This window comes from Miscanthus floridulus, chromosome 1 (assembly GCF_019320115.1).
Source record: "Miscanthus floridulus cultivar M001 chromosome 1, ASM1932011v1, whole genome shotgun sequence".
Classification (NCBI taxonomy): Eukaryota; Viridiplantae; Streptophyta; class Magnoliopsida; order Poales; family Poaceae; genus Miscanthus; species Miscanthus floridulus.
The window spans coordinates 16,318,966-16,341,578 of record NC_089580.1 but is presented as its reverse complement, the minus strand read 5'-3'; the positions used below and the strand labels follow the sequence as shown (position 1 = coordinate 16,341,578).

At 45.6% G+C, this 22,613-nt stretch overlaps 3 protein-coding genes across 4 annotated transcripts; all 3 read left to right on the top strand.

The window, feature by feature from the left end:
- Positions 1 to 1,857: 1,857 nt before the first annotated feature.
- Positions 1,858 to 7,649, top strand: LOC136551136 (LRR receptor kinase SERK2-like). Of its 2 annotated transcripts, none has more exons than XM_066542796.1 (12): positions 1,858 to 2,245; positions 3,167 to 3,283; positions 3,394 to 3,526; positions 3,843 to 3,914; positions 4,145 to 4,288; positions 4,372 to 4,443; positions 4,530 to 4,595; positions 4,685 to 4,755; positions 4,880 to 5,020; positions 5,442 to 5,783; positions 6,478 to 6,872; positions 7,029 to 7,649. In XM_066542796.1, the coding sequence occupies exons 2-12, from the start codon at positions 3,217 to 3,219 to the stop codon at positions 7,341 to 7,343; spliced, it is 1,818 nt and encodes a 605-aa protein (XP_066398893.1). In that variant the 5' UTR covers positions 1,858 to 2,245; positions 3,167 to 3,216; the 3' UTR covers positions 7,344 to 7,649. The 2 variants fall into 2 exon arrangements, with proteins under 2 accessions (XP_066398893.1, XP_066398843.1); XM_066542746.1 differs by having other exon boundaries at positions 1,858 to 2,309.
- LOC136551283 (beta-glucosidase 8-like) lies at positions 7,277 to 10,991 on the top strand. Its single transcript, XM_066542885.1, has 7 exons — positions 7,277 to 7,397; positions 8,839 to 9,082; positions 9,684 to 9,799; positions 9,889 to 10,106; positions 10,207 to 10,238; positions 10,358 to 10,460; positions 10,577 to 10,991. Coding segments are annotated over exons 1-7 (960 nt in total). The 5' UTR covers positions 7,277 to 7,395; the 3' UTR covers positions 10,822 to 10,991.
- A 1,047-nt stretch (positions 10,992 to 12,038) lies between these two features.
- LOC136474304 (beta-glucosidase 7-like) lies at positions 12,039 to 15,977 on the top strand. The gene is made up of 11 exons (XM_066471898.1): positions 12,039 to 12,488; positions 12,741 to 12,799; positions 12,914 to 12,989; positions 13,092 to 13,163; positions 13,257 to 13,344; positions 13,648 to 13,891; positions 14,276 to 14,391; positions 14,483 to 14,700; positions 14,780 to 14,811; positions 15,222 to 15,324; positions 15,426 to 15,977. The coding sequence occupies exons 1-11, from the start codon at positions 12,257 to 12,259 to the stop codon at positions 15,701 to 15,703; spliced, it is 1,518 nt and encodes a 505-aa protein (XP_066327995.1). The 5' UTR covers positions 12,039 to 12,256; the 3' UTR covers positions 15,704 to 15,977.
- Positions 15,978 to 22,613: the final 6,636 nt, after the last annotated feature.

Genomic DNA, 22,613 nt, shown 5'->3' with positions numbered 1-22,613 from the left:
CTATTGAACTACAAAACAAACACTTACAAATTCATTAGTCCAATTTGGTTGTGTTGGCATCAAACACCAAAATCCAAAGTAAATGGGCCAAGGGTCCATTTTCCTTACAGTCTTGCACGTCGATTCCGAGGCTATAGGGATCCGGACTTGACTTTCCACGCCGCGCTGTCCTTGGAGTAGGGGTTAGGCAGCACAGTGCAGCACGGGTGTCAGCCGTGGGCACAGTGCCGAGCACAGCAGCCTATAACCCTTGCCCCGTCCTGTCCTGAACGGCATGGTGTTGATGTGACTCCCGTCTCGTCGACCACTCCGTGGTATCGTGCCGTCGTTCGGCTGACGTCGTGGGAGTGATTGGACGCGTTAGTTGGATGTGACGTCCCGTCAGAGAAGTCGGTCAAGGCGGTGGTGACGGGGTTGATGTCGAGCCGGCCTTGAGCGAGTCGGTAACTGGGTGCTCGTCCGAGGCCTCGTGGTGCGGGGCCTCAGGCGAGTCGGAGAATCGGTACCTCCTCCGAGGCCTTATGGCGCGGGGCCTCGGTCGAGTCAGAAAACCGGTACCTTGTCCGAGGCCTCGTGGTTTCGTTCTGGGCCGAACCCACTTCGGGTGAGCCCGGATATTGTTCGAGGTGGGCCGGGTGGTCCAGCCGGGCCTCGGATATGGTGGGGGTTTGCCGGTGGTTGTCTTTTGGCTTCGATATTTACAATGTCTAAGCGATTTTTCGGTTTTTGCTTAGGAGACCCCTTTTTATGGTACCCGACACGCTTGCTCCTCCGTCTTCGTCTTCCCCGCGGCCGATCACCGAGCTGCGAGCTCCGACGCGAGATCCGGCGAGGCGTTGAGGAAAGGTCGACATAGGGAGTGGATGGAGGCAAGAAACGCCACGGGCTTAAGCAGAAGAGGAGGGAGGAGGGAGCAGAGAAGGTACAGCGGTGGCCGGACGTGCAGAGCAGTTAGCAGCGCACCGACGGCCGGCGCGCGACGCTGCACGTCCGCCACGGCGGCCGGCCGACCAACGGCGACGACGAGGCACGCACAGAAGGCGGCAGCACAGGAGAGACGCAGCAGCAGAGCGGGCGGGAGACGAAGAAGAAAGCGAAGCAAGCGCGAGAGGACAAGAGGGCGGAGAGCGGACGGACCGCAGGAGGCGCCGCCGCCGCGTCAGGACAGAGTGAGCGACTAAGAGGATGGGGAATGGTGTGTTCTTTTTTTTTCTTTGTTTGGCCGATGACGACGAATGAGAGCGACAGCTATTTGTGTGAACAGCGACCTGCGGACGAAGGACGAGATTTGCGTCGTCTCTCCGTTGAGACATTTATTTGCGTTTTGGATCGGCTTAGATGCAAAATGCGTCGTCAGTTTGGGTCATCTATTGGAACGTGTTTTTGATACAAAAACATTGTGAACTACCTATTTTGTGTTTGGATTGGGTTGTTGGAGATGGTCTTATAGCCCAAGTTTTATTAGGCGTGCTCTTATCGTCACCCGCTTGGCAGCATGAAAGAGAGTATACAGACCAGACAAAAAGGTTATGCGCCGAACGAACACGAAGATCTCGTTCGATTTATCTTATATTCGGCTTATTTGATATTTTTCTTTCACAATAATTCAACCAAAACAGTATTTTTTTTACAGTTTCCAAAAAGATTCAGCCAGCCGAACCGGACCGGAAAAAAAAAACTACACGCGGACAGCAGTCCGTGCACAGAAGCCGTGATGGCGTCCGCCTCGTCTCGCCCGTTCGGCCAATCCGTGGAGCCGGACAGACGCGTCATCAGCAAAAAAAAAAAAAAAAAAAAAAAAAAAAAAAAAAAAAAAAAAAAAGAGAGAGAAGAAGAAGAAGAAGCAAGCGATCGCAGCAGCATCCGCCAGAAGTCCAATCCACCTTATCCGAAGGGACTCGAGAAAGGGAGGTTCGAAAGATCCACCCACCCACCCGACACAGTTACTGGAGTGCTAGACCTAGACTGCTACCTGCCGAATCGCGCGCGCCTGCCCAAAAAGCGATGGGCTCCCGTTTCGGAACAGCATCAGGGGTCAATTCCGGCGCCTGGAGTCAACCGGCCGAGTCGTCCACCACCTACGCCTTCACACGCGCGGCGGCCGCGGTGGTGGTGACTGGTGGAGGTGGAGCAGAGCAGAAGATGATGATGATGAGGGAGGCGGCGTGAACCGCCGAATCTCGCGGTCGCGGACGGAGCCGCGGCGCGGGCGGGCGAGCGAGCCCTGGTCTCTCTCTCTCTCTGCGTGTGAGTGTTTTCTCGCTCCGTCGTTCTCGAAGCTCTCAGCTCTGTAACGAATCGCTAATAAAGTAATTGGAGCTCTTGCCCACTTTTAACTCGCTTCCCTTGTTTCTCCCGAATTGAGCTAGCTCTCTGCCTCTCTGTGTGTGCGCGCTTGCTTGCTTTGGCTGGGATTCTATGCACTAGTATCTGGAAACGTTCAATTCGATTCTGATTAATTCTTTTAAGCCTTGGATGCATGTATATCCACTTCAATCCACATGTGTTGGAGCGGATTGGAATGGAACTTAGTTTAATTCCACTCCAATCCATCTCAACACATGTGGATTGAGATGAATACATGGGGTTCTCATGAAATTAACTTTTCCAATATCATTTTGGCATCTTTCTATGCCCGTGCCTTAATATCAAAATTCGGGGGTCTAATATGTTGAAAATTGGGAATTCAGGGTTGACTCCAGAGATTTTGGGACCACCTCAGGGCTAGCTAACTGGTTGGTTGGGTTAGACTGTGGGAACTGAGGGGGGTGGGGCTTCTCTTGGTCAGTACCTGAAATGGATGCATATTTCTTTTTTGTGCTGTACTAGTATCTTATTTAGAAATAAACTATGCTTCTTTTACTGATATAGAATCTGTTTTGGCTAATTTCTTAAACAAATGTATGCTCTGGTCTGAGTTCAAGACAACACTTGCATTTCTGCACAACTTGTTCCATTTTCCATGATATGCTGATCAGATGTGGATACTAATTTTCTTTCAGTTCAAACAAGTGCACACAACATTTGTATTTGACAACTTGCCATGTCTGTGCCTTACTTCTTCGTTTATTGTGTGCTCTGTATTCCACTATGAATTGATTTTGTTGATTAACCAGATAAGGCACGGACCACTAACATGATCAGTTTCTGCATGTTTTCTGGTCAGGCATGCTTTCCAAGGAACTCCTCTGATGCTACAGTAATAATAGAAGAAAAATGGAGCTGCTCAACATTATTCTAATTATAGCATCTCTGCTCCCATTCTCAGCATCTGATCCTCAAGGTTACTCACATGCCTATCATATGTGTATTTCACTTTTTTTAGTTCACTTTCACTATCAACACATAATTTTCAAGCTCTTGCAAGTAACAAAGAATCTTTTGTTAACGTAGGTGATGCTTTGTATGATATGAAGCTGAAACTAAATGCTACTGGCAATCAGCTTTCTGACTGGAACCAAAATCAAGTTAACCCTTGCACTTGGAATTCTGTTATTTGTGACAATAGCAACAATGTTGTGCAAGTGTAAGTTGCAGCATTCTGTTTCTCTGCACTCTTATTTTTAACTTTTGTACTTCGATTAGTTGACGAATAGATCACTTAGCTCGGAGCTAAATTTATTTGGTATTACATTTCCTACATTCATTACGATAAGCTCTTAAGGTCTCTAACAGCTCCAAATATCAGTTGAGAGGCATTTACTTTAGCATGTAATTATTAACTTTGATGCGGTTGCAGTTCAACCTGCAATATGTTGGTGTGCTAAACTCATCATTGAGCTATATCTATATGATAGGATCTCCATTTTTTCTGAGTTTACCTTCCTGATACCCTCCTGCAGAACATTGGCTTCTATGGGGTTTACTGGAGTTCTGTCACCAAGAATCGGAGATCTGAAGTATTTAAATGTTCTGTAAGTGACTCTTCTAGATTGATGATGCACCTAAATATTTTAGGTAGTGGCTGTGATGTAATAGCTACTGACTACTGTGCTTACGATTCTTTGCAAACTAATTAGCATCTAAAAGTAACTAAGTATTAGTGTTTTTTTTTCGCTTGCTAGATGAAATAATGGCTTTGTTGTTATATCACGTCGCCATGAATTCCCTGTTTTGTTGATCAATGTAATGTATGATACTGCAGGTCATTGCCTGGTAACAACATCACTGGTGTCATACCAGAGCAGTTTGGCAACCTCTCTCGGTTGACAAGCTTAGATTTGGAAGACAACCTGTTGGTTGGGCCAATACCGGCTTCTCTTGGCAGGCTTTCAAAGCTCCAGCTTCTGTATGTACTAGAATCCTTATTCTTTGTTTTATGGACATTCAATGACTTGACATTCCTGTTTTCTGTTTCTGTTTCTTAACAAGGATACTAAGTCAAAACAATCTCAATGGCTCTATTCCTGATACGCTAGCAAGCATCTCAAGCTTGACAGACATGTAAGGTTTTAGCACTCAAATGATAGTTTTTCTCACAAGACTTAAATTCTTGTCTTATACCAACTTTTTTCTTCATATGATGGCAGTCGGCTGGCTTACAATAAACTCACTGGTCAAATACCTCCCCAGCTGTTTCAAGTTGCACGTTACAAGTACTGTGGAATAAGTGATCATTATAAAATTTATGTGGCGTCCATGCGTGCTAATTTTGAGAGCTAACAAAGGTTTATTTACTTCACAGTTTTTCAGGTAATAACTTGACCTGTGGAGCAAACTTCCTCCATCCTTGTGCCTCAAATATGTCTTACCAAGGTAACAGGCCATGCATTTTTGTGTTCTTTATTGTACATTTGTCAAATAGCACAGGGGACAGACTCCCTATTGGACGTTTGTCAAATAATTAGAAGCATCTGATAATATTGTCGCTTTTTTATAGGTTCATCCCGTGGTTCGACAATAGGCATTGTGCTTGGAACAGTTGGAGGTCTGATGGGGCTTCTAATCATAGGGGCTATATTCATTATCTGTAATGGAAGGAGGAAAAGCCATCTTCGTGAAGTATTTGTGGATGTATCAGGTAGTGAATAAGCTGCACTTTATATCATCACCTTGCTGCAGCTAAACTTGTTCATTAGCTAAAAAAAATACTGCAATCCGCATAATTTCATCACGTATTAAACAAAGAAATGAAACCAATAAGTTAAAGCTGATATGTAGAGCACTGAAACTAAGTTCTCTCTAAAGAAATAAAAAAAATAAGCTCAAGTAGAATTAGGTATAATGATTAATTAAAACCATGGTTTCCAGAACTGGCCTATGTATGCCAGTGTACGTCTTTGGAGTGGCATATTCTGCTTACTGTACCAGTTTAACACTGATGATGGCACACTAGAAACTAGCATATTTAGATGTGTTCCTAAGACACTGCCAATCTTTCAAATTCCACATTTCAAAAGATTTGCATTGAACTAACTGAACGGATAATTTATGCTCCCCAGGTGAGGATGATCGTAGAATTGCATTTGGCCAGTTGAAAAGATTTGCATGGCGAGAATTGCAACTTGCAACTGATAATTTCAGTGAGAAAAATGTTCTTGGACAAGGGGGTTTTGGGAAAGTATATAAAGGAGCACTTCCAGATGGCACTAAGATTGCTGTAAAACGCTTAACTGATTATGAGAGTCCTGGTGGAGAGGCTGCTTTCTTGCGTGAGGTTGAGCTGATCAGTGTTGCAGTTCACCGGAATCTTTTAAGATTGATTGGTTTCTGCACAACACAAACAGAGCGCCTACTTGTTTATCCTTTCATGCAGAATCTTAGTGTGGCCTACCGTCTGCGAGGTACTCTCTTTTTTAAGTCTTAACTAGCTAATCACTTGTTTCATTGCATTTAGTTCTGCACTGTTACTACTCTATGAAGTTACCTAGACCATGAGTGTGCTTATAGATTATGCAACTTATGTATTTAGAAGCTAGCATAGTGAGTTCAGTTGCCCCTTTAGGTAACTCTTTGTTGAAAATTCATGTTTCATATGCTCTAAGTTAGATGTAATTCTGCACGATTGGTTTGTAATACGGTGTTAAAATGATCTAAATTTACCAGGTAGGTGAGATCTGGTCTACAGAGTGCGTACAGCAATTTGTCACCTAGTAATGCTTGAGATTTGTCATCCAGTTAACCTACAGAGTGGGTTAGCACTTAGCAGAGATTTGCATCTTTTTGTTGAGGATATGTAAAGTGTTTTTCAGTAGGAACCTCTTTGGTATCAGAACTGTTCCATTTTGCTGATTGAACAGGTCATAGTCTACTATTTCTAGCACATTACATCATAGCTACACCATGTTACCATGTATGGATAGCTAGTTGCATTAATTTATATTTCACTGGATATACATCCAATGAGTGGAAAACTTTGCCACTTTTTATTTTTAACAAACAAATCTTTCACCACTTCTATACTATTTGCCTTTCATAGTGATGATTTTGCTGTAATACGTCGTCATCTAATACATGCTTATCATGTCAACGATTCAGAATTTAAACCTGGGGAGCCAATATTAGATTGGTCTGCAAGGAAGCGAGTGGCTTTAGGCACAGCTCGTGGACTGGAGTATTTGCACGAACACTGCAATCCTAAGATTATACATCGTGACGTCAAGGCTGCCAATGTCTTGCTTGATGAAGGTTTTGAACCAGTTGTTGGTGATTTCGGCTTGGCCAAGCTGGTGGATGTACAGAAGACATCCGTGACTACTCAGGTTCGTGGAACCATGGGTCACATTGCCCCCGAGTATTTGTCCACTGGGAAGTCATCCGAGAGAACCGATGTTTTTGGTTATGGCATAATGCTTCTCGAGCTAGTTACTGGTCAGCGTGCCATCGACTTTTCACGTCTGGAGGAAGAAGATGATGTGTTGTTACTTGATCATGTAAGCCGATTCCTATGTCTTCTACAACTGATCCCTCGTAGCTGTTGTCTGAACTGCTTCTGTGCACGAAGAGCTTTCAGTTTTTTGATGCAAGCATACACATCGCATGAAATTTCTCTTCGCAAAACACTTGTGAGCTTGCTGCAAAATTTGTAGGTCAAGAAGCTGCAAAGGGAAGGGCATCTCGACGCCATCGTTGACCGCAACCTGAACAACAATTACAACGGGCAGGAGGTGGAGATGATGATCCAGATCGCGCTGCTCTGCACGCAGGCTTCGCCCGAGGACCGCCCTTCCATGTCCGAGGTGGTCCGGATGCTGGAAGGTGAGGGCCTCGCCGAGCGGTGGGAGGAGTGGCAGCAGGTGGAGGTGACGAGGAGGCAGGACTACGAGCGGATGCAGCTGCGGTTCGACTGGGGCGAGGACTCCGTCTACAACCAGGACGCCATCGAACTGTCCGCCGGCAGGTAACGACGTCGGGTCACACGGAGCTTCAGCTTGTCGTCGACGTCGCAGCGCTGACATGTAAGGCATTGTTGCAAAGCTTGCTAGCAAAATTTGTGCCACTTGGTGTTGATACGTGCCTGTATTTTATTATGTGTATGAAGGATGATTTAAAGGGGTTCAGGTGTTAACCAGCTCGATCCCACCCTGTAATCTGTAGGAGGGGGAAAGCTGGGAACACGCATGTGCCGCCCAGTTGAAACCACATCACACGCAAGCTGCAAGCATCGGCTTGACGAAGTCGAGTCATTCATCTGCTCGACCTGTTCAGACTGAATCTAGTCTGGTTTATCCCTTCAAAAAATGAGGACGACACTCGCTTCAAATGTTTCACCGTTGACCATTAGCACTATAGCAGACATGCGTCTCAGTGCTCCACTGCTCCTGGTCCTGGTGAACACCGTTGCGTTTCTTCGTTTACTGCTGAGTGCGGAGCAGCACAGATCCACTACCGTACGTTCTGTAGTGCGTCACAGCTCACGGATTGTTCGTTCGGTCCTTTCAGACAGCAACGAGTGAGTGATGGCTAGCAAGACCGCCCGGCACGGTACGACGCTACCGTGCATCACTGCTCACAGAGCCGTGAACCGCGGGCCGCGAAGTGTGCGACCGCCACGCTGGAGTCGGGTCCACGCCTCCACGGACCAGTGGACCACCAACCCAGATAGCACCTACCCGGCTACCCCGCGGCCACGCCGACAGGCCTGAGCTGCCGCCATAAACCCTCCGCGACCCACGCGGCACGCCTCCCGCTCCAATCATCAGCAGCGCGCCGAGCATCATCGGCAGGCAGGCAGATGCCGCAGATCAGCTCTCCTCGCTCTCGCTCGCCAAGCCCGCAACCCGCTAGGCCGGGTGGCAAAAAGAAAGAGGAATTCCTTGTTTATCATTAAAAAGATCGTAATGTTCTGTGTGTCTTTGAAAAAGTTCAGCGGTTTTTAGCGTCACTACTCTAACTTTTTTTATCCTCCATGCCACTGCTGCTGTCAGTTTGGGCTCTAACTCCGTCAAACTGCAGGTGTGAAAAGTCGAAAATATCCTTAAGTGTAAATATGTCATTAATTTTTTTGAGCATCTTAACGACTTCAAATGAAAAAACTCAAAACTAGAAAGTTGTAGATCTCGTCGAGATCTATAATTTTTATATAAAAATTATTTTTATTTAATTCCGTAAAAAAAATATGATTTTTCTAAGATATATTAATCATATCAAATCATATATTTTTACGGAATTCAATGAAGATAATTTTTATATGAAAATTATAGATCTCGACGAGATCTAGTGGTTTAATTTTGAAATTTTGCATCAATATCTAGGCCAATTTGATGATGGCTTAGTATTTTCACCCACATGGACAAGTGTGAACTATGAAGTGATATTGTTCTTTTTAGATATACATTTCATTTGGTCTTATCATAATCTGTACTGAGGCTGGGCTTTTTCTGGATATATGTTCTGCAGGGACAAATTCGCTGACTATGCCGATTTTTGTTTCAAGACTATTGGCGATCGAGTCAAGAACTGGTTCACATTAAATGAACCGAGGATAGTAGCATTCCTTGGTTATGATAAAGGGATTAACTCCCCTAACCGGTGCACACAATGCACTGCCGGTGGGAACTCATCAACAGAACCTTACATTGTTGTTCGTAACATTCTCTTATCTCATGCTACTGCAGTTGCAAGATACCGCAATAAATACCAGGTATTTTTCAATGGAAGGGAAGAATAAACAAATAGGAACTATTGCAAATACTTAAGTATTAGTACCAGGATAATATGCATGTCTGTGACAAAATGTACAAACTGGTGCACTGACATTGAATGTGTCAATGGTAGTATAATTTGCATATATGCAGCAAGTAACCTAAACCTGCAAGTGTTAATTATTGGGTGTTCTTAATGCTTACATGCTGCGATGGTCCTTTTTCGAAAAAAATACATCAATCGATAGCAACATGACAACATACGAGATTAACTGTTGACAAATGCATCATGGTACATTCGGGGTTTCTCAAATTAGTTTTTTTCTACTTCCTCGGTAAACTGAACCCAAAATGACCATCCTGTACTACATTGCATCTTACACACACACACACACAAAAAAAAAAAAAACTCTTGTGCCTAAGCAATCTAGTGGCAACAACTGTAATATGTAAAGCATATTCTGCATTTTTTATCATTGATGTAATTTATAAACTCCCCAACCCAAAAGAAGAAGAAAAAGATCGAAAATGATCCATTATTTTGCTGAGTCTTTTGTGAGGAAATGATCCAGAACAAGTTACTTTTTTTTTTCTCTATAGGCAACTCAGAAAGGCAAGGTCGGGATAGTTCTAGACTTCAACTGGTATGAACCTCTTACCAACTCAACTGAAGATCAAGCAGCAGCGCAAAGGGCCAGGGACTTCCATATTGGTTGGTAAGATCTTAACAGCAATATGCGACAAACTTCAGTATCTTATTTAACACAGTTACCAATATTAACCATACCAAATGGTCATGGTTCAGGTTTCTTGATCCATTAATAAATGGACAATATCTAAAGATAATGCAGGACATTGTGAAAGATCGGCTACCAAGTTTCACACCTGAACAGGCTAAGCTAGTCAAGGGCTCATCGGACTATTTCGGGATCAATCAATATACAACATACTACATTTCAAATGAACAAACTACACAGCAAGGACCACCAAGCTACTCGTCTGACTGGGGCGTTCAATATAAGTGTGAGTTACCAACCTGTGATTCTGGTTCTATGTGGTTGTGTGTGTATCACTACAGTTTCTGAAGATCATCGCCTTCTTCCTTCCATGTTGAACTTTGCAGTTGAAAGAAAAGGCGTGCAAATTGGACAGCTGGTATAAGCTTCTCCCTTTTACTACTTTGAACCCTCTACTTTATTCTGTTGGTGTTACAAGATTGACAAGTGCAAAACAGCATGAAAATTTCTGATGATGAATGTACCTGTGCTGTGCAGGCGCACTCAGTTTGGCTTTACATCGTCCCATCGGGCATGTATGGAGTTGTGAACTACATAAAGGAAAAGTACCAGAATCCAACCACCATCATATCCGAAAACGGTAACACGAAATAACCTGTCTCCTTCACCTGAAATGCTTGCACTCCCTTCCATGATGCTCCTTGAATTGCATCGACAAATCATTGTGCCATGAATGAATGGATATAATTATATCAGGGATGGATCAACCCGGAAACCTGACACGCGAGGAGTACCTGCACGACACCGTTCGGATCGACTTCTACAAGAACTACCTGACGGAGCTGAAGAAAGGGATCGACGACGGCGCAAATGTGGTGGGCTACTTCGCGTGGTCCCTCCTGGACAACTTCGAGTGGCTGTCGGGCTACACGTCCAAGTTCGGCATCGTCTACGTCGACTTCACGACGCTGAAGCGGTACCCCAAGGACTCGGCGTACTAGTTCAAGGACAAGCTTTCGGGGACGGGCTCCAAGGCCGCCACCCCGCAGACCGGTTCAGGCACCCGTCCAGCTGGTTCGCCGTCAGCCACCTCGAATGGCGCTGCCCTGCTGGTCTCTCTGTTCGTCTCCTTGTGTGTTCTACTTCCATCCGTCTTCATAGTTTCCTCGGTTTAATTAGAAAGGAGTACTTTTTTTTCTTCTAGTGTGAATTTTGTAGTGGATGGCAGCGTGTTGCTTTTAAGACATGTTGCATCGATGAGGGGGACCTGTTGTAGGACTGAGACTATGATTGAGGGCTTATTTTTCAGGAGCCAGCTTTGAACGTATATTTAGTGTTTTTCGTGTGTTGATTGAGCTGAGCTGCCTCATTCCGTGTATCTGCGTTGATTAGAGTCCGTTGTCGATTGTCATGGTGGCCACCAGTTTAGTGGATGTTCTTTTTTGGCAGCTGAGTACCGAGTTTTCATTTTTCATATAAAAGGTTGCTGCTGGTCCATCATGGCTCGCACGCACGGCTGGATATCATATCCGAAGGAAATTCCTATCCGAAGCGATGGGATCATTTGATGACCCTTTGATGCCGTATCGGAAGCTCCATAGATATGCGATGCGACACTGCTTGCCGGCACGTTAGCTACGTCCACTTCGAACGCGATATATAATGGTAAAGAATCACGCAGAGGCATGCTCGTGATCCTTCCGTTGCTATAGGTTACTGGTTCCTCGCAGCTTCTGAGCTTCCACCTGCCCCGTGAGGCCGTGACCTTGCGGTTCCATTTCGATTTCGAACAAATGCGCTTGATCCAGCGATCGCTGGAAACGCAAGAATCCAGATCGCTTCCCCACATGGCCACGTTCTTCCGATGTGGCAGCACGAGTACACCGAAGTTAGCAGCTGCAGCCTGCAGTAGCAGCACAGCGAAATCTTCGATATCCCAGCCAAATAAATTCAAGTCCGTCCGCACCGCACGACGTGCTGTTTCACCGGTCAACAAGACAGTAGACTGTAGACAGCCCGCACCGCGAGATACTCCCGCAGACCACACGCGACGGGGCGCGCCGGTTCATCAAAAAAGGAAGAAGAGGATCGCGCCACCCACCGAAACCGACAGGACGACGACCCATAAACAATCCAAGCCTCCAAGGAAAGTAGACGCGCACGAGCCATGCGATCGGATAAGTTAATCGCTACCCTCACCAGCCGTGTCGGCCCGTCGTAGTCAGGGAGAGGATCTCGTCGAAACTCGGGTGCGTGCACGGCCAAGTTCACATCAAAAAGATGCCGCGCCGGGGACTGGAGTGGTGACTGGTGACGACCCTAGCTAGCAGGACTGCAGGAGCAATAGTGCTACTGCCACCCAACCGTTACCAGGAGCCCGGAGCTAGTGGGCAAACAGAGTGAGAGCTGCTTGCTCTGTGCGGCAGGGGAGGAGAGATGGTTGCTGTCCGGTGGGCGGCGCTGCTGCTCGCGCTGCTGGTGGCGTGCGGCGGCGCGAGTCCAGGTGCAGCGGCGGGGGGAGGAGCGAGCTGGCTGGGCGGGCTGAGCCGCGCGTCGTTCCCCAAGGGCTTCGTGTTCGGGACGGCGACGTCGGCGTACCAGGTCGAGGGCGCCGCGTCCACCAACGGCCGGGGGCCCTCCACCTGGGACCCATTCGCGCACACCCCAGGTACGGTAGCAATCACCTTCACCTCTCGCTTACACTCAGATTCAGTTGCGCCCGGCTGCCCCATCCCTGCGCTAGCATTAGCAAGCTCGGCTTCGACTAGCGTAGTGTGCTGCAAGAGTCTGATGCGCAGGCGTACGAAATGGCCCTCTCTGTACTCGACCCGGCAGACTCGGGAGCGGTACCTTGTGTCTGCTGCAACGATTGAAGTTTCCTGTTTCATTGACATTCTCTGTTTTGTGTTGCGATCAACAGGAAATATTGTAGGGAATCAGACTGCAGACGTCGCAGTGGATCAATATCATCGCTACAGGGTACTGCTAGTTATTATATGACAAATGAGATGTAGTAAATGCTTGCAGGTGAAGTTTGAAGTAAAAGAAAGTTTGTTAATTAGCCTTGTACTTAGTCCTTTTGTCATGCTACAGGAAGATGTTGACCTCATGAAAAGTTTAAATTTTGATGCCTACCGGTTTTCAATCTCATGGTCCAGGATCTTCCCAGGTACATATATCTGAGTTCAGTTGTACTTAGCAGTTAGCATGGTAGTCTAGGAGCACAAGTTCTTTTAGGTTTAACACCGGTGACACACCTTTGGTTATGTAGATGGCGAGGGAAGAGTCAATCCAGAAGGTGTTGCCTATTACAACAATTTGATAAACTACCTGCTTCAGAAAGGTACAAGCTCAAGTTGGAGCAAATTCGACATCTGAGGCTTCGGTTGGAACCCACATTCGCTCATGTTTGAATGTCTCCTTGAAAACTGAGCAGGCATTACTCCATACGCCAATCTTTACCACTCCGATCTTCCTCTTGCACTTCAGAACAAATATGGAGGGTGGTTAAACCCCAAGATGGCGTAAGTCAGTCTAATTTCTATCTGTTCATGTGCTGAGATTTGTTACTGAGTCTTAAAATGTGACTCCTAGAGTCCTAATTCCTACAAGTAGATAATTATGAATATGAAAGTGTTTCTATATTTTCCCAAAAGAAGACTGCACAATGTATAGAAGCACTCTGTTTAATTTATTTTATCCTTGCAAAATGTGACATGCTATATCCCTCGTATCACAAGTCTTAGCAGGAAGAAAAATTTATTTCAAAAAAAATTAGCAGGAAGAAAAACCAGATTTTATTTACATTTCTATATAATGTTTTGTAGGGAACTATTCACAGATTATGCCGACTTCTGTTTTAAGACTTTTGGCGATCGTGTAAAGCATTGGTTTACATTCAATGAGCCAAGGATAGTAGCACTACTTGGTTATGATGGTGGGTCGATTCCTCCTCAAAGGTGTACCAAATGTGCTGCTGGTGGGAATTCAGCAACGGAACCTTATATCGTCGCTCATAATTTTCTGTTGTCACATGCTGCTGCAGTGGCAAGATACCGTAATAAGTATCAGGTATGTTCTACTTAATATCTCATAGAATTACCCTGAACAAAAAATCTTATAGATCTGTTCTTGAAGTGCTATGTTAGTAATAGGTAATCTGGAGTACAGTACAAAATTTGATCTTATTTTACTACATGAAGTGTGCAGTCCAAAAGTAAATTTTAAGAAATGAAATGTTGCGGGTCTATATGCTTTGGAACGATGCTCAACATACTTTATAATGTTTCAATTCTATTCCTCACTCAAAAAATGCAACCGATTCCTTCCATAACTAATTGGTCGTGTAAACCGCAAAAGGCATGCAATAGCTATAGCCTGTCCAATTTGCTATATATGTAATAATTAACATTTTCGGGTTTAAATTGCTGATAAAATAAATTTTTCGAAGTGTAGGCTGCTCAGAAAGGAAAGGTTGGAATAGTTCTGGACTTCAATTGGTACGAAGCTCTCACAAACTCAACTGAAGACCAAGCAGCGGCTCAAAGAGCAAGGGATTTCCATGTTGGTTGGTAAGCTATGCAAGTATCCTTTGTCAAGACCTGAGTTTTCATGTAAGCAAAGTACAAGTTCTAATATCATCAATAATTGCATTTGATGCAGGTTTGTTGATCCATTAATAAATGGACATTATCCACAGACGATGCAAGATATTGTGAAAGAGAGGCTACCCAAGTTTACTCCTGAGCAAGTTAAATTGGTGAAGGGCTCAGCGGATTACATTGGGATCAATCAATACACAGCTAGCTACATCAAGGGCCAGAAATTGCTCCAGCAGAAGCCTACTAGCTACTCAGCTGATTGGCAGGTTCAATATGCTTGTGAGTTCTTACCTCAAACCCAAGTTTTACCTAAATTTAGATATTTTTCACCTGAGCATTCATCCCCTAAATTATGCAGTAGAACGGAACGGCAAACCAATTGGACCACAGGTATGTAGTTCTTATTCACTTCAGCATTTGCAAACATCATCCAGTAAACTAGTACTTTCTCCATTCCAAATTATAAGTCATTCCAACTTTCTTGAAAAGTCAAAACATCTCAAGTTTGACCGAATTTATATAATAAAATAATAACATTTATGATATCAAATAAGTATCATTAGATTTTTCATTAATTATATTTTCATAGTATACATATGTGATGTAATAAATCTTTGTACTTCTTTCTATAATTTTGGTCAAACTTAAGATCCTTTGACTCTCCAAAAAAAGTTGGAATGACTTATTATTTGGAATGGAGTACTACACAGTACACGTTACATGCCATCAGTGGCTCAGTGCTGGTGAATTAAGAAATAACTCGCTAGTTTGTGAAATCCTGATTAGCTTTTCAATACCAGGCAAATTCAAATTGGCTTTACATTGTCCCAACGGGGATGTATGGTTGTGTGAACTATCTGAAGCAGAAGTATGGAAATCCAACAGTTTTCATAACTGAGAACGGTACTCATTAGTACAGTCTCACATCTCACCATTGAACATTTCACATGAAATGCGTTGCATATCAAGGGATACATATACCAATCTTGTTTCTATGTTACCAGGAATGGATCAACCTGGAAACTTGACCCGTGAGCAGTACTTGCACGACACCACAAGGGTGCAATTCTACAAAGGCTACCTCGCTGAGCTGAAGAAAGCCATCGATGATGGTGCAAACGTGGCTGGCTACTTCGCTTGGTCTCTCCTTGATAACTTCGAGTGGCAGTCAGGTTACACGTCCAAGTTCGGAATCGTCTACGTCGACTTCAGCACGCCCAAGCTCGAACGACACCCCAAGGCGTCAGCCTACTGGTTCAGAGACATGCTTCAGAAACACTGAACGTCTAACAACCACAAGCCTGAGTTAGTTACCATTTAATTTCTTCAGCGTTGCCTAAGGTAGTGTTTGGCTGGCCATATTATTCTACCAAAAGTTGTAAAGCAGCTCAGTGCAAGGATATCAAAATGGGAGTAAAAGATGATAAACGGAAAATCAATTTGAGCGTTCCATGCTAATTGTGTTTTATCTGTTTGCATCCTTGTGTTTTCTGCTATCATCCGTCTTCACTGTTTGTGGACAGTGGACACTTTATCCTGCTTAATAATTTTGAATACGTGTTGCGTCTCCAAGAGGGACATATCGTATCAATGTGACTATAATTCTGTGTGCCTAGCATACTTGATTTTTCATAGTCTTTGATGCATATCTTTGACCACTATCTTTCAAATATAACAGATTTTGCAAGTAGTTTGAATACAAACTGACACATAAACTTATATGATTTTTAAACTACACAATGTAATAATTATTAGCGCTTGCAGTTTTTAAGCTTTTGATCAAATATTGTGTTGAACAATAAGTTTCTGTTTATCAATTAGAAATAGTTGAACGAACTGAGTGGAACTCAGTTGGTTGGGTTCCTTGTGGTGAAACTTGTCTATCCGGGTTCAAGTCATTGACTTGACATATGTGCTCGCATTTTTCTAGATTTAACGGAGTTGACATTCTTTTAGTGGTTGTTGACGTATCCGTCAATAGTGAGACATCTGTGGTGACTTTCTCAGTCTCAGTATTTCATCAATCTCGAGATCTACCAGCTCAATCTCATTATTTCAAAGGTGCTCATAGGAAAAGGTGGTGATCGGGTGAAGTATTTCGAATGTGCTCAAGATCTGTTGGTTTAAGGTGCTCATAGGGGAAATGTGTGTGTGCTTACGTTCGTAAGGGTGAGTGTGTGTACATACGTGGCTTCGTCAATCTCGCGATTTATGCGTTCATATGGGTGAGTGTGTGCATATATAAATATATACACCAGTACTATGATTAAAAAAATGCTCGGTAGTGATATCTTTTTTCGATAAAGGAAGCTTTTATTATGTTTCTCATCACGTTGAGTTGATACAATCATCTTGAAAGCATTTCCGGACTCTGCATATCAGGATGCACACAACCTACAACTTTTAAAGAAAGTACAAACATACTGGTACTAATCAATCTACAGACTAGATCGTCACCCATGTGCCTAACAAAAGTATTACTTGACAACATTCGCTAATTGTAGACAAACCACCAAAATCGAATTCTAGGAAGCCAGCTTCTGTAGTATAGATAACATGTAGGTGAGAAGAAACACCTTTTGTTTCAAAAATTATATCATTCCTATATAACCAAAACGACCAATAAATGGCACCAGCTCCCAACAGGACTAGCGGCATGAAGTCCTCGCTTAAACGCCGTAACCAACTTTCGAACATGTTGGATACACTACAACAAGGTTGAGGAAGATTTGTAGCTGCATGCACAGCAGCCCAGACAGCGTGAGCAAATCGATGCTCAAAAAACATATGCTTAGTTATTTTGTTCTTGTAACAAAAGCAATTGTACTCTCTCCCTTGCTCGTTGCGCTTAGCTAAATTATCTTTGGTCAATACTCCAAAGTGACCGATGATTAAAACGAAACACGCGCGAATGATTCTCGATGGCTGCACGACAACCGGCTGTTTTGTCACCAAGCAAAACAGCCAGTTTGAGCAACGCGCGCACCAGGACATACTCGTCCTTGCCATGTTCGATCCTCCCGGGAACGTACCGTAGTCCGTGGCCAGCCGCGCCGACGAACCGACCGGACGCCTCTCTGCACATGCGCAGATGCATACGCCGCGCCGCGCCGCCCCGATTCCCTGAGAAAAAGAGAGCGACACGCCATCCACCGAAAACCGGCATGCGTCGTGAACCGCTCGCCATTCCTGCCTCGCGTGTCTTTAAACCTAGCTCGATCAGCTTCTTTTTTTTTTATCTGAAACAGTGTTTTTTTTTCACGAATTCCTTCAACATTCCTTCAAACCATCCAAATTCCTCCAAACAAACAGGTCCACTAACGCTTCATCAATCGAATAGCCGAGGACGGCAGGAGACAAGCGCGGATCACCAGCACGGAATTTTTTATAATTTGGCCTTTTTTTAAGTTTCGCACGAATAGACCCTTGATGGAAAGAATTTAGGAAATAGACCCTTAGCTCAGCGCCATTGATGCTGGCGCCGAGCTCCTGGGCACGGTCGATGACCTGCCAGGGGGCTCGGCGCCAGAGTGACTGGCGCCGAGCTCGGAAATATCTAACGGGCTCGCGCCTTTCCTCTCTTCTTTTCCCTCTCGCCCTATCCGAGCACTGCCGCCGCCGCCGCCCTTGCCTGCGCCACCGCCCGCGTCGCGCCGAGCCCGCGTCGCCGCCCCGCGCCGAGCCCACGCCGCCGCGCCCTACTCCCGCGCGAGGCGCCGCGCCTACCCGACGCCATGCCCGCGTGCGCCCGCGTGCGCCCCGCGGACCGAAACCGCGCGCGCGCTCCCGAGCGCGTAGCGCCCTACGCGCCCGCAACGTGCCATGCGCGCGCCCGAAGACGACCCCGCCGCGCCATTGCCGCGCCATCCTGCGGCCCGCTCTCGCGCCGCGCCCGAGCCCGCGCCCGGGCCGCGCCACGCCGAGCCCGCGCCGCCGTGCCTGCTCCCGCGCCCCGCGCCCGCCACCGTGCCCGCGCACGCGCCCCTCGCCGCGCCCCTCGCCGCGCCGCGCCTCGGCGCGCTGTTGCCCATAGTTGGCCGCCACGCCGCGCCGCGCCGCCTCCGCTGCCGTCCTCGCCTTGCCCTCCACCGTCGGCCCCGGCCGCGGCCCGCCTTGCCGCCCTCCACCACCGGCCTCGCCCCGCCTTACCGCCGTCCACCACCGGTCTCGCCCCGCCTTGCCGCCGTCCACCGCCGGCGTGCCTCCCGTGTCCATCGAGCCGGACTCGCCGCGCGTACATGTAGTCACATGCCATTTGATGTGTTTCGTGTGTTGATTTATATAATGACGTACATCGTTAGGTTTTTTTTGCAGCACGTGTTCACATTTTAATACGTCCGTATCATTAAGCGGAATATTAAGACCATAGATAATGAAAACAACCACATAATGAAAAGTTCAATACTATGCCACATTACACAACATATTAATACTACAACTACATGCCGACAGTAGATATAGGGGCAAATGCACTTCCAAATCCTCAGTCTGAAACGTACTGAGTAAGCAACTCATCATCCGAGTACCAGTCCTCTACTACAACTCTGCTGTTGTGGCTAGGCTCAACTGCGTTGCTCTAACCTGCCTGTCACTTGTAGTAAGCGGCCTCCGCTTCATCTGCGACCGCTGCGGCCTGAGTGAGGAACATGTCGTCATCCTCCTCCGCCTGTAAGCCCGCCTCTACTAGAGCAATGAGCTCGTTTAGTCTGCCAGTGCCGTCCTCAGCCTCCTACGCCTGCATGCTCGCCTCTGCTAGAGCGATGAGCTCGCTAAGTCTGCCAGTGTCATCCTCAGCCTCCTGCGCCTGTATGCCCGCCTCTGCTAGAGCAATGAGCTCACTCAGTCTGGCAGTGTCATCCTCATTCTCGTCTCCCTCATCAGACAATACAATCGGTGATTGAACGGTGCGACCAGCTCGCGATCCATGGTCATCTAACTTCTTATCCTCATACCTTGCACGAGTCACCTCTGCGGCATGTTCCCCGCTGCAACCAATCCCTTCATGTATAAAATGCAATCAGTTAGCAACGTGATTATATTATATTTAAAACTAGGCAACGAAAAAAAAGGTTTTCAAGCACTCATTGGCACATAATGTAGCAACATGCTCGCTCAAGATCTGCATCTGTATTCTTGTCTCCTCCCTTGCCTCATTCCTTACCCTCTCCTCCTCTAACGTCATTCACCTCTCCAATCCCCATTTGTTAAGCTCAACATCGATCGGGTTACAAATACCGCGCTGTCTAGCAAACTCACACATCTTTTTTTGTGATGTTTAACGAATAGGTTGACGTAGTCAGGTCCATATCCCCTCTTCTATGCAATTAGTTGTCTCTTCTTCAGTTTATCCAAGAACTTAGCTTGACCATCATAACATTGCCAACTGTATTTCCTAGTGCTCTATTCAAAAGAAATATTATATCATATATGTCTTAGCAAAACAAACAAAATACGATTTCATGTTTACCAGAAAAATAACGAACCTCATCATACTCAATCATATGGCCGCAATAATGGCCTATTCCAAGCTCCGAAGGGACTAGGCCATAGTTTGAATTTTACAGCACATTCGCACATGACAGGAGGTGCTTTGTAGATTACCCTTTCTTTTTTTCTTTTCCTTAACCCTTCGCGGTTCTTCCGGTCATTGATTCTTAGGACCATACAACCACTCCTTGAAACGATAATTCGCCATTGAAAACACCTAAATAATGAGACATTAGTACATGAACACATATAGCTTAAGATTTCAACACATACACTTTGCACTTACTTCATGCTTGTTTGGACACACAAACTCCAACGTATTCTCAGGATTTATCATAGCTCGATCTCCGCAATCGCACAGAGGAGGTTTCTCGAGTAGTCTAACTGTGGCTAGGTGCTTCTCCTTAGTCGTCATTGGCGGAGGGTTAGGGGGTGGAACCCACCGCTTGAAGTGCTCACGTGGATGTCTTCCTCTAAACCAATCGTCGAAAAAGAGGTACCTAGGATCAAACTTGTCTGTACCATCGATCCACTGAAAGAAAAAGCACCTCTCATGGTCCTACACAACAAGATTCCAACAAAATATTAGTAGCATACTTACACAAATAAAGAAAAAGGATAGTGCAAACAATTTCTTACATTAAACCGACTACATATGTTTCGATTGAAAAAGGGTAGAAGCAACGCGCCACTGTGTCCGGATGTTTCGATTGAAAAACATGGACCGGGAAACCACAATCACAGTTAGGGATAGGAGGGAGGTCAGGAGGGACGGTGGCATTTTTGCTAGACGCGTCGGGGTATAATTCTCAAGGACGACCCTGTTTTCGTCAAAACTCCTCCCGAAACATTTCTTGCATCTAACAAAACGGATATAATTTAACAAACATAAATTAAAACATCACAAATAAATATTAATGAGAACCATAACTACAATACAACCAATTTCATTCTAAGAATCAAAAGCAGTTAACATTAAACCCCTAGGGCCTACAAGCTAGGCGAGAGAGGGAGCTAGTCCCAGGTCTCTGCGTAGAGTGGTGTGGGTTGCTTGAGATGTTGATCTCTCGCAGTGAGGGAGCGTGTGTGTTATAGAGCGTTGTGCGTTGCTTGCCTGTGTGTCTCCCCTTTAGAAGCGGCCCTGGTCACTCCCTTTTATAGTCGAAGGGAGGCACATGGGTGGTACATGTGAAAGCTCTAGTTTGATTTTGGTGAATTGATAAAACCCTAAGTGCTAACCTAGTTTATCAAGTGATCATGAGATAGGTAGCACACTTCAAGTGGAGAAGCTAATGAAGATCATAACATGACAATGGTGATGACATGGCGATGATCAAGGGCTTAAACTTGAAAAGAAAAAAGAGAAAAATAAAAAGCTCAAGGCAAAGGTATAATCCATAGGAGCTATTTTGTTTTGGTGATCAAGACACTTAGAGAGTGTGATCACATTTAGGTTTGATAGCCGTACTATTAAGAGGGGTGAAACTTGTATCGGAATATGGTTATCAAAGTGCCACTAGATGCTCTAACTCATTGCATATGCATTTAGGATCTAGTGGAGTGCTAACATCCTTGAAAACATTTGTGAAAATATGCTAACTCATGTGCATAAGATGATACACTTGGTGGTTAGCACACTTGAGCAAGGGTGAAGAGAACGGAGGAGATGCCAGCGTCGGTCAAGTGATCGGACGCTGGATCCAAAAGCACCGGACGCTGACTACCTACGTCCGGTCATGCTGACTGGCGGTACAGTAGCTAGGGTTTACCACCGGACACTGGGTTGTGTCCGGTCGAGGTGGACCGGACGCGTCCGATCGAGGAAAATTGGTTTTGGACCCTTACTGTACTCGACCGGACGCTGGGGCTTCATCGTCCGGTCAGTTTTGCTGGAGCGTCCGGTCAGCTTTGTAGTCGTTGACATCTGACGAACAACGTTTGAAGCTGGTGACGCGTGGCATCCATTGGGCGACCGGACGCTGAGGGCTGGCGTCCGGTCAGTTCGACCGAAGCGTCCGGTTGGCCCGTGTTATGCCTAGTGAAGGGGCATAACGACTCTATTTCGTGGGGGCTTCTATTTAAGCTCCATGGCCGACTATGGCTCACATCTTTGGCCATTTTCATTGACATAGCAACCTTGTGAGCTTAGCCAAAGTCCTTCCACTCGTCTCCATCATTGATTCATCATCATAGTGAGATTGGGAGTAAATCCAAGTGCATTGCTTGAGTGATTGCATCTAGAGGCACTTGGTGTTCGTGTTTCGCTGTGAATTTCGCTTGTTACTCTTGGTGGTTGCCGCCACCTAGATGGCTTAGAGCAGCGAGGATCGTTGAGTGGAGGATGGTGATTGTCTCCATCTCCGATCATGGTGATTCTGAGGGGTTCTTGACCTTTCCCCGGTGGAGCGCCAAAAGGTACTCTAGTGAATTGCTTGTGGCTTGTGTGATACTCATCTTGTGTTGGTTGTGCGGCACCCTATTGAGGGTTTGGCGTGTGAAGCCAATTAACACGTGAACCTCCAAGTGAGTGAATCGCCACAACGAGGAGTAGCTTGCCGGCAAGCAAGTGAACCTTGGTAAAAATCGTTGTGTTCATCCCTTGATTCCGAGGTGATTGGTCTTCATTGTTATTTATCCTTGTGATTGATTGGTTCACTCCTTGACACAACGGTATAACTATCTTGATCACTCTCTTTACTTTACCG

Excerpts from the sequence above, each read along its gene's own strand:
- LOC136551136 (XM_066542796.1), top strand. The coding sequence starts at position 3,217 with ATGGAGCTGCTCAACATTATTCTAATTATAGCATCTCTGCTCCCATTC. Across the intron at positions 3,284-3,393 it reads CTCAGCATCTGATCCTCAAG|GTGATGCTTTGTATGATATG; the intron begins GTTACTCACATG and ends TTGTTAACGTAG. Across the intron at positions 5,784-6,477 it reads TGTGGCCTACCGTCTGCGAG|AATTTAAACCTGGGGAGCCA; the intron begins GTACTCTCTTTT and ends TCAACGATTCAG.
- LOC136551283 (XM_066542885.1), top strand. Across the intron at positions 9,083-9,683 it reads GATACCGCAATAAATACCAG|GCAACTCAGAAAGGCAAGGT; the intron begins GTATTTTTCAAT and ends TTTTCTCTATAG. Across the intron at positions 9,800-9,888 it reads AGGGACTTCCATATTGGTTG|GTTTCTTGATCCATTAATAA; the intron begins GTAAGATCTTAA and ends GTCATGGTTCAG.
- LOC136474304 (XM_066471898.1), top strand. The coding sequence starts at position 12,257 with ATGGTTGCTGTCCGGTGGGCGGCGCTGCTGCTCGCGCTGCTGGTGGCG. Across the intron at positions 14,812-15,221 it reads GCAAACCAATTGGACCACAG|GCAAATTCAAATTGGCTTTA; the intron begins GTATGTAGTTCT and ends TTTCAATACCAG. Across the intron at positions 15,325-15,425 it reads AGTTTTCATAACTGAGAACG|GAATGGATCAACCTGGAAAC; the intron begins GTACTCATTAGT and ends CTATGTTACCAG.